This window comes from Protomyctophum parallelum (genome assembly GCF_964188405.1).
Source record: "Protomyctophum parallelum genome assembly, chromosome: 2".
NCBI lineage: Eukaryota > Metazoa > Chordata > Actinopteri > Myctophiformes > Myctophidae > Protomyctophum > Protomyctophum parallelum.
Window position 1 is genome coordinate 21,258,641 of NC_139699.1, and position 18,293 is coordinate 21,276,933.

Sequence of the window (18,293 nt, forward strand, 5' to 3'; positions counted from 1 at the left end):
CAAGTGGTCAACATGTACAACTACAGACAGCTCTAACTAAACTGCCTCATTCGGGTGTAGTTTTATATTCTTATGCTTTTGGTCCATGAGGTAAAAACGAAACGTCAATCAAGGGGGGCTGAACTGCAGCAACGTGACTGAACTCTCTGTCTACGGATTTAGGGGCTATATATATATATCTGCTGTCGGGAGGAAACTCCAAAATGTTCACTTTTCAGGAAATTAAAAATGTTCATTTTTCACGAAATAAAGAAAACCTTATATTTTAAAAATCAAAGTTGGTGTTGTGACCCAGGGAGGTAGCTGAGCACAGGTGCTCATTTTCAGCAACGCCCTATATACACACACACACACACACACACACACACACACACACACACACACACACACACACACACACGGGAGCTGACCAGTACAACCACAGTCTTATACTGTTGGCCACTAAGCAGCTCCAGGGGGAGCAGTTGGGGGTTCAGTGCCTTGCTCAAGGGCACTTCAGCGGTGTTGGGTGAGTGATGACAATCACTTCCCCACCCATACTTTTCCTGCCCGTCCGGGCAACAAGGGCGCTCCTCTAACACTTAGGCAACCACTGCCCCTATATATTGTCAATTACTTCCATGAGAGGGGGAGAGGTGGTGGAGTTAGTTGCTTTAGCAGACATTTTGAGGGTCCAATGCAGTTAAGAGGTTTTGTCTAAAGCACTTTTTACTACTTTTACTACATGTCGCTATAGGCCTTATTTTGTGAATATTTAGTTGTCAGGTCCATGTCTTGTCTAAAATACTCTTTTTCAGAGAGGATTTCAGAAAATGCATGGACCTGAAGAACTATTATTCACAAAATAAGGCCTATAGCGACATATACATACTATATACCGTATGAAACATAAGACTCTCTGCTTTCATAATAAAAATACTTCTACTGTAATAATAATAAAAATCACACCCCTGTGAAGTGAGCAGTGCAACATTGCACTGCTCACTTCACAGGGGTGTGATTTTTGGTGTCAGGTCAGCCACACAAACACACAGGTGCTGCACTCACAGTCTGAGGCGAGGCTCCAGACTGCGGACAAAGTAGTCAAACTCGTCATCCTCGTCCTCTTCGTCCCACTTCCTCCAGATGTGCTTGCAGAAGAACCTGCGGAGAAGACGAAAATGGAAGAGAATAAATAGATGACATTTATCTTCTCTGCTGCTGCAGACGACCCAAGGTCTCTTCCTTGCCATGTAAATGTGGCAACAAAGTACAGATAACGTCTTGTGAATATATCATGGTTTTAGAACAGGGGTTCGTTCTCAATGTTTTTTTGGCTAGGGAACCCCGGAAATGGCCTTTGGCCATGTCTTGTCTCGTAACACCCTCGTCTTGTCTATACACCAGATTATAATCACTTAGTAATCAATGTTTGTGTTTGCACAAACACTCAAAATTGTCCATTCATTGTCAATGGCATATAATGTTAGTGTTAGGACAAAATGTGGGACAAAAAAAACCCAAAAAACAATGTTTATATTTTATTTATTTATTATTTTTTGAAAATAATCTGGGGACCCCCCCGCCCCCCCCCCCCCCCCCCCCCCACCAAAATAAGATTGATCTTTAGGAATGAAATGGACGTCTGTAACTCAGTGTACAAATGGAACCAAACGGACAAGAATTCAAATTGCACTGATGATCCCAGAGGGTCCCAGAGATATACACTGTATCAACATGGGGATCCCCCCAAGAAGCAAAGATTTGAGTTAAAAATGTTCGCTCTGAAAGAATATTCAATGATTTGCGCCATATTTTCACGATTTTTCTAAAATAGCAGATCTAGAAGCTATGAGCTTGTAGATATGCTAGTTTTCAATGTTCAATGTTGAACATTATGGCAGTCTGTGACGATATGACGATATTTTCACGTCACGATTAATTGTGGCCAAAACAGGCATGACTAGGCATGCATTTAGGCATGTGAGAAGATAAAGGCTAGTTGACAGGATAGTGTCTCGACCACTTGAACCCATTTAGACCCGAGGACGATTATACAAATGCCTTCTAAATTTAAACAGTTTTCTGAATAACCCATGTTTCTATGTCAGTCAATCTCAAACATTTTCATGTCAAGGACCACGAAAAATATACGTATGTTGTTCCAGGGATAACTCTAAGAGTGTACAAATGGAACCGAATGGACCGTAACAGGTCTATTTGGGTTACATTTGTACACTCTGAGTTAAATTAACATTGATTTTACAATATAAATTGGGGGTCCCAGACCCAGAGATAGAAATGCCATTAAATGGGGGTCTGTCCGTAGACTGGGGGTCCTTGAAATTAAACGGGTTGAGAATCACTGCTAGAGCCATAAAAATCTTCTCTCATGGGGGTCCCTGGAATATCTTTTCCAATGGGGGTCCGCGGGGCTAATTAGTGTCAATTTGGGATCCTTGGCATGAAAAAGTTTGGTTTAGAAGGCATCATCCTCAGGTCTTAATAGGTTAAACAAAGTGCAGGGTATTGAAAGTCAAAGTGAAAGTCGAAAGCAGAGGCAGTCGAGCCTGTTTGTCCAGGACGTCCACCACCCTCCGGGTGCCTGCCTGTCAGTACCGTCTCTCTCCCTCTCGCACGCACGCACACAGTCTCTGTCAAATGAAACCCAGGCATCTACTGCATTGATCTAAAACAGCGATTCCCAAACCTTTTGAATTTGGGAGACATGAAAGTTCTGTTTTGTGTCTGGAGCTAAAACGTTTGGGGAACGTTAGGCCTGCAACGCCCATTAGATGCCCCTTTGGGACAGGGACCCCAAATGAAAACAGTAAAATACTGAGTTAATGTAACACTGACAATGTAGTATGCACAAATGCACTCCAGTTTAGATGTTCATCTAAAAAAGGTCAAAACTATTGTTATTTCTGCCAGTCAAAAATGTATCTCAAAGTTGTATGACCTTCAGATAATTTTGATATGAACTAGGGCCGGGACAAATTGCGATTAATTTAGATTAATTAACTACAGAAAAATGTATCGCGATTAACTACAGATAAATTAATCGCACCTTTTTTTTCACCGCGGAACGTTTCTCACTGGGCGCTTTTCTATAGTACTGAAAACTGGAAATAATAAAAAGTCACTCCATTTTGTGTTGCCTAGAACTGGAGGTCTGACAAAAAACAGTAACAATATGAAGTAAGTACAGCTTTGTGATGTCACTGAGATGTCACTGAGATGTACTGTTACAAAAACAAATTCAGACCTCCAGTTCTAGGCAACACAGAATGGGGTGACTTTTTATTATTATTTCCACAACAGGTATATTAATGACAGTAAAATGTTGAAAATGAGTGGTATCCTGTAGTCACTATTCGTTGATTCACTGGGATACCAAAAAACATTAAAAAAAAGGTTTCTCGCTGTTCTCGGGTTGAATATTGATATGCGATTAATCTAGATTAATTAATCGCAAAGCCTCTGATTAATTAGATTAATTTATTTCAATCGAGTCCCAGCTCTAATATGAACTTTATCTACAGACTACAGACTATGTCAAATTATATATATGTCACAAATGTTGGGACGGAAATGTCATGCTGTTAACTTTTAGATTTGATAACCTTTTGTTCTACTGGAGGAGTGCGTCTGACACCCCTCATTCCTACACAACACCATCCTATTCTCCATCTTGTTTCTTGCGGTTCCCTTCAGAAAAAACCTCAGCTTGAGCCTTGAAGCCATGCAATGACGAACACCCACTACACAGCAAAATAACTGCTTAGAAAAAGAAAAACACTATCCTCTGAGAGACACTATACTCTGATTTCTTATTGTAATGTAGATGTTCTTGTTTATATAATTGAGGTGTTCAAGAGATTTTACACACAAAAACCAATTGTTGGCTGCACAATTAGACTGAATGTGTGATGATGTACCAAAAAGATGAGGCTTTTTATTCTTATTAGATTTAATAGGCAATGTCACAGTGTTGATTTCACTGCAGAAAATTTAATGGAAACTAAATAAAAAGTAAGCTACGACTAAGACTAAATATAATATTAGCCTAAAATGTTAGGGAGGGACTAGTGCACAAGAGATCCAGTATAAGTCATTTTACACTTGGTCTATCTACAAGCTTGCAGTGTGACGAGTTGTGAGCTTGTAGATCTGCTATTTTCAGCAAGTGTAAAATCAGTCATTACGATTCAAGGCCCGCCAAAATACATTTAGTCGACTAAATCAACTGTAGATTTAGTCGACTAAAACATTCCAGGTGACTAAAATGTGACTAAAACTAAAGGAAAATCATTCAAAAGATTATGACTAAAACTAAAATCTAAATGTGCTGTGAAAAACACTGCACTGTCACCAGCCATTTCAACTTCACTTGTAGAATTGCTACCATGAACACCTATTGCCATCTAGTGGTAACACATAATAATAAATAAGACTGCATGATATGGAGAGGATTTAAATGAAAACTATTTGTAATTGTATTAAGTAAACGTAATTGATGTTGTATTACTCAATTTGGCCTTGGGGTTTTGAATGTTGATAAATATGCATTTGATTTTATATTTGATGATAGATTTACCATCACTATAATAGCTATTATTGTTTGTCTACACATACTTAAGTCTGAATGTTGACTGCTACTGATTACGAAGCCTTAAGCCCAAATCACAACAAATGGTCGAGTTAACTGTTTTTAAGGTAAACCACATCAATGCAACTCATTGAGTTGCATTTGTGTGTTCTACCTTAAAAACCCTTTTGTCCAAACCCAACCCTTTGGTGTGGTTTTGGCTCAACCCATTTAGAGCAGAGGACGATTCTACAAATGTCTTCTAAATCCTGACAGTTCTGAAAACCCCATGTTTCTATGTCATTCGTTCAAACATTTTCATGTCAAGGACCCCCAAAACTGTATTTGGCCGCCGACCCCCATCTGAAAATATGTAGTTCCAGGGACCCCCGCCCAGTCCCTACCTGAGATGTTCAATGGCGAGGGCTGTCTGGTCAAACTCCCCGGAATCGTCGTAGACCACCTGTAGCTCCTGCAGCGCCACCTTGTGTTGCGTGGCGTCCAGCAGAACCTTCATGGACTCCTCGTTCAGCTCACAGCCCCTGGCCTCGAACTGGAGAGGCCGAGCCAGCTTCACGCTGGCCTTCAGTTCTTTGTAGTCCACGTCTTCAACCTGAGGACAACAGAAACACCAGAGTTTAATTTGGCAGCAAATTTTGATTTAGTTTTAGTCGTTAGTCTCTTGAATAGTTTTAATTTAGTTTGTCCCATTTTAGTCACCTGGACTGTGTTAGTGTTAGTCTAGTTTCAGTCGACTAAATATAAGATTTTAGTCGACTAAATCTACAGTTGATTTAGTCGACTAAAATGCATTTTGGCTGGCCTTGATGCCGTCGCAATGACAGATTCTTTTTTTTTTACAGATTCTGAAAATAGCCGATCTACAAGCTGTCAGTGCGTCGTGAGCTTGTAGATCTGCCATTTTCAGCATGCAACCAAGTGTAAAATGAATTATACTGGATCTCTTGTCCAGTAGTCCCTTCCTAACATTTTAGTCTAGTTTTTATTTGTTGACGAAATTGTCGGTATATTTAGTTTTAGTCATCATAGCTTATTTTTTATTTTGTTTCCATTTAGTTTTCGTCAGTGGAAAAAAGTAGTCGAAATCAACACTGCACAACACCCACAAACATTCACATGATGGAGTATGCTTCTGTGTGGCTGCTTGGCTGGATACTGGATAGGATACGCTTCAACAACCATAGCGGGCCTGGGCCTAGGTGCATGGTCGAGGGGTCCATGCACCTAGGCTGGTCACTGTGTGTCGCGGGTTTTGCTGCATGTCTTCTGAAGGTTGCTTATGATGAATTACACCTATACACCATATGACTGGTTTGGAATGCACACTCACTTCTACCAGTATGTCAAAGACTTGTGTAGACCACAGGGCTTGCCAGTCACATGGCTCCACAACCTTCTCCAGGTATTCACTTATGAAGGCCCACACCTCTGATGTCTTGCAATCACCTGCACAAGCAACACTAACATTACCTTCATACGTCATGCATGCATGCACCAGCCTCACAAGTACAATTATAGTTATCACACTTTCACAGTTCACACTTATAGAATACTGGGAGAAAACAATGGTTTGTTGACCCCCATGTGTATCCGTGAGGCAAAAATGAGTGAATATTATTATGACGTTCATTTCATTTTAACCAGCAGATTTCAAAAGATCTATATTTTTTTAACAATTAAAAATCTTGTATGCTCTGGCACATAATCTTTTCAGATCGGGGTCCACAGCCAATATACAGATTAATTTGTAGGGGAGAGATCCACCACTTATTTACAGTACGACTTACAGAACTATTCAGAGATGTTATATAGAAGTGTATATCTGTACTGATATAGCACTGACGAAGGTCTTAGGACCGAAACGTTTGCTTTTGAATTGCACTTTGAGCACAGAGCACTATATGAGCATGATAAAATAAAATAAAAAATATTTTCTTAAGTCTCAGTCTAAGGAGTTTTACTTCTATTTAGTATACGGTGAGCGAGTCTTTTTCTGTCAAAGTTTCCCTATCTGTACGTCTCTAAATGTTCTGATGAATTGAAAAGGGTGGACCGTGGACCCTGTTGTAAACAAGTGTAATGCTTTATCAGTGTGTCATCCACAGTGACAGCCTTTGTATCGAGTTGTGCTTTCATGTGAAATGTATTGTACCCACACAACTGCAAACTGTTCATAAATTCAAATCAAAATGCTTCAAACCGAGCATATAGTCTTGGTAAGCCTTGAATCGCTCGTAGAAAAGAAGGTTGTTTGTCTGGAAGACATCAGGCAGCGAGGATTTGCTGCCGACATCGCGCTCGGCCCTTAGCAACCGAGTGCCTGGCGTTTCAACGTTTAGGTAGTCTGTTCCACTGTCTTCATCCTCCTCCTCCTCTCCTGCATCACTTCCATCGGCACTCGCAGAAAGGACTGTAGAGAAAGAAAAAATACCGAATATAGGAAACGGTTGGCCGAAAACCGATTACCGAATAGCTGAATATGATTCATATTATATTAGTATTTTCCTATCATTGCTGTCATTATGGCAAAAGACATGACTATGGCAAAACTTCACTTAAATAATAATCACTGTTATATGGGTCCATAACACATTTATTCAGCACTTTTGAATTGCATACACTATGCCGAAAATGCATTTTTAGCCAATATTGGGCCGAATATTTTCTGCGGCCGAATATTCGGTGCATAACTATAAAAAAGGAAGGGTGGGTGGGGGAATAATCACCTTATCATGAGTAGTCAACTGTCATGTCAGCAAACTGCCTTGTTGACATGTGTGCTAGCTAGGGAGTATGGATGTATTAGGAGATTCTATTTCTATGAATGGGTTGTCTATGTTGCTGTGTCTTTTAATGGTTCCCAAACTTTCAAGGATCCCCAAATTGACACTAATTAGCCCGCGGACCCCCATTTGAATAGATATGCCAGGGACCCCCATAAGAGAAGATTGTTTACAGCTCTAGCAGTGATTGAGTCGTTTAATTTCAAGGACCCCCAGTTTGACATGCATTAGGCTATTACGGACCCCCATTTAATGAAGATCTAACTCTGAGACCCCAATGTATATGATAAAACCAATGTTAATTTAACTCTGAGAGTGTACAAATGGAACCAAATAGACCCGTTAGGTTCCATATGTTTGTTATGCGTTTCTATTATGAACAGACTGTGAAAGCTAATGTCCCTCAAGGACAATAATAAAGACTAATCTATTTCCAAGTTGTCTACCCGTCCGGTCCGTATAGGGTTACTCTTTTGGGACCCTTGTTTACCGACCCGTACCATTTCTGTATTTCGGAAGATCGAAAAGGTAAACAAGAGTCTCGAAAGGGGCCACACACACACACACACACACACACACACACACACACACACACACACACACACACACACACATTCAATGTTTGTGTAAATTCAAATTGTGTTAGGACAATGTTAGTGTTTACACAAACCCTCAAAGCCTGACATAGGTTAGGAGGGGCCCCTCCAGAGAATGCAAACACCCCATTTTCATAAAAAACTAAAATAACTCGACGTTACTTACAAGTGCAACCGTCGTGTCACAAAACTGACGTCATGGTGTAATGAGGTTAACAACCAGCAAATGCAACAGACGTTGTTGTTGTGTTGGTCAAGTAAACAACGTACCAAAAAGAACCAGCTAAAATCATGTAAACTAACTGTATAGTAATAATAATCATAATAATAATGGATTATAAAGGAAGGAAGCATGAGTTCAAGTCTTTTTACAGTCTATGGTTCGAGTCCGTTCCTCTCCCCAGGTTGGCGGAGGGTGTGTAGAGCCCATGATCACATTTTAATTGACACAGGGGTGAAAATGGGTTAGAAATTCGTGTGATAAAAAATATTTAAAAGAAAATAAAAGAATGGATTGTAAAACAGACCTTGCGCTGCTCCCACTAATGCTTCTTCTTCCATAGCAGGCTCGCTGTCTTCTGTGTCCAGCTCGACGTTCACGTACGAGTCCATGTTAAACAACTCCAACACTTCTGTCGCCATCGTCTCTGGAGCCATGAAACAGACCAGGGGGGATCGAATGGAAATGGAAGCAAATACAAGAGATCAACAAACAAACTACGAAACTATAACGTGTGTTGTTTCCGTTTGTTTGTGTATTATTTCGCTGGATCACACAAACAAACAAACCGTGAAGCTCAAGCTTGAAGCTACACTGACAGTACAGCCTCCAGTCTAGCAGCTCCACCCGAATACTTTCAAAAATCTTCCCCCGGTTCAATCGGTACTTCGGGAGCCAATGAGCGGGGACGCTGCTTTCCCTTTTCCGACGTCGCTGATGATGTCAGTGCCAGAGTAATCTAGTAAGAGAGTGGCGACACTAGCGTTGACATTGTAACAAAATAATGCGGAAGTGCTCATTTGGAACTCAAAGCGTGTCGCCACTCTTTTACTTGATTACTTGATTTAAGATCTGACTGAGGAGCATTTTCAATTCTAAAATAAAGTGGGTAAAATTTGGTAAAGTTTTAGCGATTTTTTTGTTTGTGTAGGCTATAAAGAATTAACTATAAACTAATACAATTTTTAAAACAAATTCAAGTGGGGCATCTTCTGATTTACTGTAATAGCACATTGTAATTTAGAGTAAAGGAATAGATCAAATTCACAGGAATAAAAATGCTACAATCAATCAATCAATCAATAAATCAATCAATCAATCACAACTGTATGAGTATTTTTTTTTTTTTTAAATGACACTATTTAGTTCGTGGACCCCCATTTGAAAAGATACACGGCCAGGGACCCTCCATGAAAGAATATTTTTATGGCTCTAGCAGATATTCCCAACCCGTTTAATTTCAAGGACCCCGAGCATGATATGAATTAGTCTACGGACCCCCATTCCATAGAATTTCTATCTCTGAGACCCCCAATTTATATTGTAAAATCAATGTTAATTTAACTCTGAGAGGGTAAAAAATTGACCGTAATGGGTCCATTTGGTTCCAGTACACTCTCAGAGTTACAGACCCATAATAGTCTACTTGCCAGCCCATAGTGCCCGATTGTGAACCCGGAGTTGAGTGTTGAGTAAGGTTTTATGTTAGAAATGGTGAGTATGGGTTCCCAGCATTATAAACTGCCGGATGCTAACTTGCATATGTTGAAAAAAATATATAATTGGCATAATGTGACCATACCTCATCTTGATCAACGTTTGCCTGTTATTTCGAGTTACTTTGTAGATTTCGATTATTATTACAAAACATAAATTAAAGTTAATTAGAACTCTAATAATTATATTGTTGTCTTTATCAGTGCGATAATGTCATTTTGGCTATCTGCGTCTGTCTGTGTTGGGTGGTGGGGGGCACCGTTTTGTAGCCTGGCTAATAAGCCAGATAAGCCAGACCGAATCAGCCGTTGGCAAAACAAAATGCCTACCACACGACAGTGTGATTTGAGTGATTTGAGCTACCATTTTTGCACTTCTGCTGGCAGGTTCTCAAGACATCCATCTATCTGTCTGTCCATCCATCCATCTATCTATCTGTCCATCCATCCATCCATCCATCCAGCATCTTCAACTGCTTATCCGGAGTTAGATCACGACGGCAACAGCTCCACCAGAGAGCTCCAGACTTCTCTCTCCCGAGCAACATTAACTTCATCCTGATATGTTCCAAGGCCAGTTTGGAGATATGTCTATAATCCATCCATCTGGTCTTTAGTCTTCCTGGGGGTCTCCTTCCCGTGGGACGTGCATCGAGGACCTCCCTATAGGGAGAAGCTCGAGAGGCTTCCTAAAGGGACCCGAACCACCTAAGCTGCATGTTTCCTTTCCAATCAAAGAAGCAGCACAGGTCTACTGCGTGACTGAACTTCTCATCTATAAGCCATGGCCACCCATCTGAGAAAACTAATTTCGGCCACTTGTATCCGCCACAAATCCGTGATTATGTTTTGAGGGGCTCTACCCCCTCCAATGTCTGGCTTTTGAAATTACGTCATATAGGCCTATGGCAGCCAAGTCTATGGATTTTTACAGTGCCTATAGAGCACTTTTAACAAATATATAGTGGCAGCCAAGTCTATGAACTTGTAATGATGTTTTTACAGCAGTAAACAACATGTGGTACAATGTAAGTGAGGCGCCCCTCACTTCACACAAGTGTGATTTATTGAATCAACCGAAACAACGTGAACATAATAACATTGTCCGTTGAGGGAGGAGTGGGTAGGTTTGTGTTGGGATTTGGGGAGGCCAAATAACACACCTTTGGTGCAGTGTTGTTTTATGGCAGCAAATTTCTATATATATTTTAGTCACCTGGAATGTTTCATGCGAGTGTCATGCGATTTTAGTGGACTAAATCTACAGTAGATTTAGTTGACTAAAATGTATTTTGGCGGGCCTTGATGCTGTTGTAATGATATATTTTACACTTTCTGAAAATATCCAATCTGCTATTTTCAGCATGCAAACCAAATGTAAAATGACTTGTCCACTAGTCCCTTCCTAATATTTAGTGTCTAGTTTTTATTTATTGATGAAATTGTCAATATATTTAGTCATAGCTTAGTTTTTATTTAGTTTCCATTTAGTTTTCGTCAGTAGTTTTCGTTTGGTAGTCGACGAACACTTTTCGTCGACAAAATCAACACTGCTTTGGTGTGCTGTACTCAGACTAACTCAATAAGTTGAATAAATTCCATAAATGTCACACAAATAGTCCTTTCCCTAACAGCAATGATATTTAAGAGAAAACGAATTAATCCCAGACGCCATGTGACCAGTCTATGAACATTGTCAGTCGTCTCCATTTGTCCAAGGTTTCAGCCCAATTTGACAGCTGTTAAGACTTCCAGTATAAAATAGTTCAGGGCGATATGCAGCCTTCACACAATGTACAATTTAGGAGTACGCTCTTATCCAGATTGACTTACAATAAGCAAGGTAAAAACATGCAGAGCAGTTAGAACAGTGTATTGCCTTAGTATTAATTGCAAACAGTAGAACCATACTGTATGTGAACAAAAAATATTAATTAACTAGAACTGCACTCTGTCGAGTGCATACTTGCTTGTTGCACACTAGTAGGCCATAAATGGCCAACTAGTGCGCAAGCAGAGCGCGCAAGTACTTTCGACCGCTACAAACTGTCAACCAATTACATATACATATGTATATGTAATTTGTAAGTTGATTAGTGGTATAATAATAAATAATAATAACTTGGATTTATATAGCGCCTTTCAAGAAACCCAAGGACGCTTAACAAGACAAAAAACAAAAAAACAAACTAGTTGCCAAAAGCCAAAGTGAACAAATGTCTTTTCAGTGCAGACTTGAAAGAGTTCAATGTGGGAGTCTGGCGGATCTCCAAGGGGAGAGAGTTCCAGAGGGCAGGGGCTGCCACGTAGAAGGCTCTATCGCCGAGAGTCCGCCGTTTTGCGTGACGGATGGTGAGGTATACTGTGGTTACTTTGCGCCGTACACACCGTCCCAGCCGTCCCGCCACTTTTGATGCGTATGCATCGTCCCAGCAAATTGTGCCTGATACGGCAGTGGTGCCAGATTACATACATGTATACACAGGAGCATTACCTTTAATCTTCCCAACACTAAAACATATCGTCATTACGTCACCATCGAAAACCAATTACACTCTGGCATTGGGACCTTTAATCCACATATTTCTTACGTCATCATTGAGAGCTAGTTATTATACACACCATGTAATCTGGTCCCAGCAAATCAGGCACAATTTGCTGGGACGGTGCATACGCATCAAAAGTGGCGGGTTGGCTGGGACGGTGCGTACTAAAGTAATAAAACACAACAATATAAAACTGTGGTAAGCCTTATATACAGATAGATAGAGGGGGATGCCATATATTGGTGCCATATATTGGGGAGTCGATTGATAGTAGGCAGGCGGCTTTTGTTTTGACACTGTCTCTTAGTCAAGTCTGTCTTTTGGTTTGACTATTATTTGAATAAAATATTAAACACAAAAATTAAACACAAATTATGCCTGACACAATCAACACCTTTTCACCCAGCCACTTATATGTTACACTATACCCCTAAGACACCCTGTGAGTCATAACATGAACGAATGTCTTAATTTTGGGTTATCGATTTAAATCGGGATGTTCTGCTATTGTTAAGTAAGGACGGACTCGCGTCCCATTTTCTCTGGAAATAAAAACAATGCAGGCATGGTCTTCTCTGTGCGGTCTGTACCTACTATCTACAGTAGGCCTATGCATATAGGTTACTAGGTGTGCAGTTTGTAATCAAAGCAGTGATGTGCTGCTATAAAGGGCTAATATGTGGTGTGAATGATATAATATTATATTCATATATATCGAACAATGTTTTTAGTAGTCCTCGCATGTCTCATATGGGTTATAAGAAATTGAAAAGTTGGGTAAGGAACCTATGGATGAGTCATCATCTCTGTCATCAGTGGCAATCTCTGAGGAGGAACTCTTCACAGGCACGTTGAGTCTAACCAGAAGGGTCTTAAGTTGTACCAGATTTGGGTGTTTAGAACACAGACCCTGCAAGATGTCAGAATGATTCTGAAGATATGGAATGGCTGCAGCTTCATCCTTAGTGATATACTTCTCTGTGAACTGCAAGACATTATTGATGAAGTCCAAATGAGAGCAGCTTTTCTTAAAGTTCTGAATGATCTTCATGAATGAAAGAAGGCAGTCTTGTAGTACCTGTCGGTGGCCACTGTGGAAGACAAATGGCTGCAGTACCTCCAGGATGGCCAGTACGTTTGTGAAGAACGTTAGGTGGTTCTGCTGTTTGGACTCTTGGAAGTTGAGGTGACTGTGGAGGAGCCCTGCAATCATAGGCAGGTGTCTGAGAAGAATGACAGGATGGGACTCTGCCAGCTTCCGACAGATGAGGTTGGCATCAGACATACGTTTCTCAGGAGTCTCCGTATCAGCAAGCAATGTGATCAGGTGATGGACTAAGCCGTCAAGCTTGCTGGTAGTACCATCTGCTGCCACCACCTCACTGTTCAAAATGTCAAAAGGTGGGATCACATGCTGAATGACTTCGGGGAAGTGCAGGTAGATCTGAAGCAGCAGGATCTGGCTCGGCTTGCTCAATGCGCTGTCCCCCGATTTATTTGTGCAGTTAATGAGATATTCTGATATTTTCTTGATGTTTTCCAAGTTTCCATTGCAGCAGGACTTAAGGAGTGGCACTCTGGACTGGACGAGGGAACTAGAGGCCTTGTCATTGAAGGTGTCATGGGAGGAGTTGCATCCACTGTGCTCTGGCTCCAGTAGGATCAAGTCCACAAGACTGATGAGCTCCTCTGGGTTCAAACAAAGGACAAACTTGTCCTCTTTTTGAAGGGTTTTCTGGCCCTGCCAGATACGTGGGATATGGCTGCAGGCCCACAGGAACTCCAGGACAGATGAAGGGTCCAGACTCTGGTCTCTATGCTTGCCGAGAAGAGCACTGATGCACTGCAGTAGAGTGGTCCAGTTGGACTGATGGATCAGTAGAGCCAGAAGGTAAGGTCTATATGCAGGTGTGCCTTGTTCTTTGTTGAGAGCAAACAGTAGCTTCTGCTGCATGTCTGGACAGACTGAAGCAACCTCTGGGTCGAAATGCTCGAGCCAATCAACCAACAGGCCTGAACTCAGTCTTGTTTTTACCAGCTCAGAGTTAATATTAGAATCTACTTCTTTTTTCAAAGGTCGCTCCTCAGAATCCTGGAGCAGCAGTGAAATTATCATGGCAGCAGAGCCAGCTGTCCCATTCTGTGTACTATTAGTCATTAGCAGGGATAGCAGCTCCTCCAAATAGGGTGACTTCACCTCCATCAGGCCCTGTAACACTTTGCCAATGAGTTCGGCCTCTGCAGTGCATATGTGACCTTCCTTTAGCATGGCTATGATGGTCCTCACAGGAACCTCAGTGTCGCTGCGATTAGCCAGAGTCTCGGCCAAATGAAGGAAACCTTTATGTACACTTCTGTATGTATCACTATGCTTGTGTTTGTGATTAAATTCAACAGCAAATGATTTGAGCAGGGTATGTAGTGGTCCAGCCTCCACAGTGAGGTTATTTAACCTGGTCATCATCCTTTCAGTGACCGTGGTAAACAGTGACGAGAAAGCAATGTCCTGAGAGACAAGTCGTTTGTAGAGGCGAAGCTGATGCATCAACAGACAGGAGATGGCATGGCTGTGGTGCATTGCCAAGACAATATCCTTTCCATCATCAGAGGTGAGCAAGGTGTCCATGGCCTGAAGGAGGCGAAAGGTCAACCCAGCCTGCTGAATGTTACCCTGCTTGGCACGGAGCAGCTCCTTCATCAGAGCCTGCTGCAAAGCCATGGAAAGCTGGCTGGGACTCTTAGAAGGGGACCTGTCTGCTGTCTGCCAGCAGGGGTCTGCCTTTAAGGAGAATATGTGAAGCATCATGCAAGTGAGATTATCTTTAGGCCCAATCACAGGCATCTGATTGGCTGTGCTTGTTTTAACAGAACTATGGGGGGCTTCCGTGGCCTTTCTCACTTCCACTGCATCTCTGTGTAGCGGCAGAGTCTTCTCTGCACTCTTGCTCAGTAGAGTGAGGAAAGTGTACCCCGCAGTGGCACCTCGCTTATGTTGCACCTCCACCAGGTCGGCCATGTATTGCTTGTTCATGATGTTCTTTTCCAAGGTATGTGGATCGGCCTGATCTAGACACTGCAGGAGTTTACTCATGTTTGATACCGGAATGCCAAAGGACTGGACAAACATTAGCAGTTGCTGAGGCTCCAGGCGTTGCAGAGCTGCATCAACCATTTGAGAAACCTCCGATTGGATCATCCTCAACTTCAGCCAATCGGGCAACAGAGGGGACTCTTCTGAACTGCCAACCCGGAAAGCAGTCGGGAGAGGCTTCTTGTTAGGAAACCAAATGTTCAGCAGATTGTAGAACTCAGCGTCTCCTTTAGGTGGACCCAGGGTCAGTAGAATGACTATAGCATGGATGACCATGATATGCATTGTGGCAGTCTCCCCTGTAGTCCAGCGTAAACACACTACCTGGTCCTGAGATTCTGACCAGTTATAGAGGTCCTTTGCCTCCTTGGTCTTCCTCGTCCTCTTGGTCTTCCTAATCCTGTTGATGTAGGTGGAGAAGATGACTAGAAAAGCAGAGAGCACTGCGTGAGACTCTGGCCTACAGGAATGTTTGGAAAACATGATGGTGGAGCGTTCAATGATCAGCCGGGCCATGTTCAGAGCCAGTTTAGTATGTGATGCTTGCTCTTCCACTGGTGCATGCTGGGATAAGTAGATGACATAGGCACAGATGGTCTGTGGATCCGTCTCGATGTGCATGGCCTGCTGTAGTGCGGAAGATGCCATGCCCCTCACAGTGTCAAATGGAAGCTTTGGGAGATCTTGCCAAAGCCACTGGTACCCTGGTAAGAGCTTAGCATTTGCTGAGTCCTCTTCCATGAGCTGATCCCACTGTTGTTGTCCATCTCTCAGCCTTCCCTCTGTCAGCACCAAAGACAAGCCCTTCATGGCTAGGGTTCTTGATGCCACCTGAGAGCATTTGAGTCTCTGCAGGAAGTAGTCCAGAACTTCACATGTCTTCCATTCATCGGCCTTAGGGCCCGACAACATTTTCCGGAGCCTTATGATGAGCTGCCCCTGCATATCTTGCCTTTGGCTCTTTTTGGCTCTCTCCTCATGGCTCTCTGCTTCATCCTCAAGTTCAACTGGCAAGTTGTCATCTACCGCGACGGAGAGAAGGAGTTCACACAGGCGCTGGACAGAGAGAAGGTCCAATGACCCCTCACAGGACTGGACCAGGTCAATCTGCAGCACTGCTGGGGGACCTTCAATAGGAACCACTAATGGCTCTTTAATGGAGGGTGATATCATTGCCCTCTTGTATGAAGAAGCTGCAGCATTAGCAATGGGCTGGCCCAGGGTTATCCCCGGAGGTGTGGAGGATAATTTGGGGCGTTTGGCTAGGGTGTTTAACCCAGAAGATGGCAAAGAGTAAGTTGTTCTTTTACGGTTGTTGGCTATTAAGCCTACAGGTGTTGTCCGCAATATACCAGCAGGTGCCTTCAGAGGTGTAGGGGAAAGCTTGGGGTGGTTGTCTATGGTGGATATGCTCGAAGATAGGAGAGGGGAATACATATTTATTTGACTGGTAGTTAAGCCCTTGGGTTCTACAACAGCAGGTGCTATGGACTTTCCACCTTGACGCTTTGACCCCAAAGCTATGAAATCCCCAGCAGGAGGATGCCCTCCAGTTGGTTTGACAGTATAGGAGCGTCTGAATGTTGTGGGATGCATAGCATTAGGTGCTTTGTTCATTCCACCTCCACCATAGCCTTTTGCCCCGAGAGGTATGAAAGCTCCCGAGGGACGATTCCCTGGTGGCTTTGTATTAGGGTATCTGGGTGATATTTGCTTTGGCCGATTCATTATTAGACATGATAATGGTAATGCAACATTGTGCCACTGTTTAATATGGAATTGACCCACCAACACATGTGATGTCAGACCAGGAATCTGTCCGGCGTCACAGACGCATACATCCTTCTATAAATTCTATAAATGTGAAAAACCTCCACGTACTGTATCTGCACTATCTATCCTATGCTCGTCTGAAGAACCGTCTGACCAATCAACTTCAAACATGCCAAGTATGTTTGGATCAGTGGTTAGCCCATATAAGGAGATCCCTGACATGACATGACATAATGACATCATAGACGATAATATGACAACGGGTGCAATGGGAATTGCATCATATATGATGCATACAGTAATTGCATCAATTCATATCTAATGCGCAAGTGTTTTTAAGGTTAACAGCTTTTGTCTCCCCACATCTCAATTATTTGCCATTGACCACGGTAAGATAATTCCGGTCAAAAGTCTGCAAAATGTTGTCCCCACCCGTCTCAAGAATTCCGCTAAATATGACGTAAATGAAACATCAAACATTAAACGCCATTGACATTGAAGGGAAAACGTACGTCATATGTAAACGACGATGTTGGTGGGAGTGCTTGGCCAATAAGGGACCAATATGTACCTTATGTAGCAATGTCAAATGTCCGCTAACATAAATTGATGTATGATGACAAGAGCACCCCACATTTCACACAGGTGTGATTTTTGAGGGGAGACAATTTACAATTTACAATTTAGGCATTTAGCAGACGCTCTTAATCCAGAGCGACTTACATTAAGCAAGAACAAAAAGCATGGGAATACATCACAAAAAAGCATTTATCATGAAACATGCGTAAGCTAAGAAAGTAACAGTGGAATATCTATATTATGAGACTATACATATAAACTATATATATACTACTATGCTATACATATGTACTATGGCGTGCTATGACTATATACAATGCAATTATAGTGCTGTCTACATAACATGCTATAAGTCTGTATCAAATGCTATCTAAGGGGGTAGGGTAAGCGCTATGGGCCAGCCCCTCCTATACACAGGTTTAATGTTTCAATGTTTGTTTTGTAAACGCCATTGACAATGAAGGGGACATTTACATCATATAATGTGCCTCATTACGTCATATGGTCTCTTTATTGTTAATGGCGTTTAATTTGGCAGTTTGTGTTGGCAGAAACATTAAACGTTGTATATTAAAGCAGAGCTTTTAATATACAACTGTAAAGTCCCATCAATTGCTT

General features: G+C 42.0%; 1 protein-coding gene across 2 annotated transcripts in view; it reads right to left on the reverse strand.

Moving 5' to 3' along the window:
• Window positions 1-8,776, reverse strand: part of shcbp1 (SHC SH2-domain binding protein 1) — a 34,824-nt gene extending 26,048 nt beyond the window's left edge. For both annotated transcript variants that reach the window (XM_083793365.1, XM_083793364.1), the window contains exons 1-5: window positions 8,498-8,776; window positions 6,792-7,001; window positions 5,922-6,037; window positions 4,975-5,183; window positions 1,048-1,143 (exon numbers count right to left, since the gene is read on the reverse strand). In XM_083793365.1, the coding sequence (XP_083649491.1) occupies window positions 1,048-1,143; window positions 4,975-5,183; window positions 5,922-6,037; window positions 6,792-7,001; window positions 8,498-8,627 (761 nt within the window). In that variant the 5' untranslated portion in view covers window positions 8,628-8,776. The remainder of the gene's footprint in view (window positions 1-1,047; window positions 1,144-4,974; window positions 5,184-5,921; window positions 6,038-6,791; window positions 7,002-8,497) is intronic.
• Window positions 8,777-18,293: the final 9,517 nt, after the last annotated feature.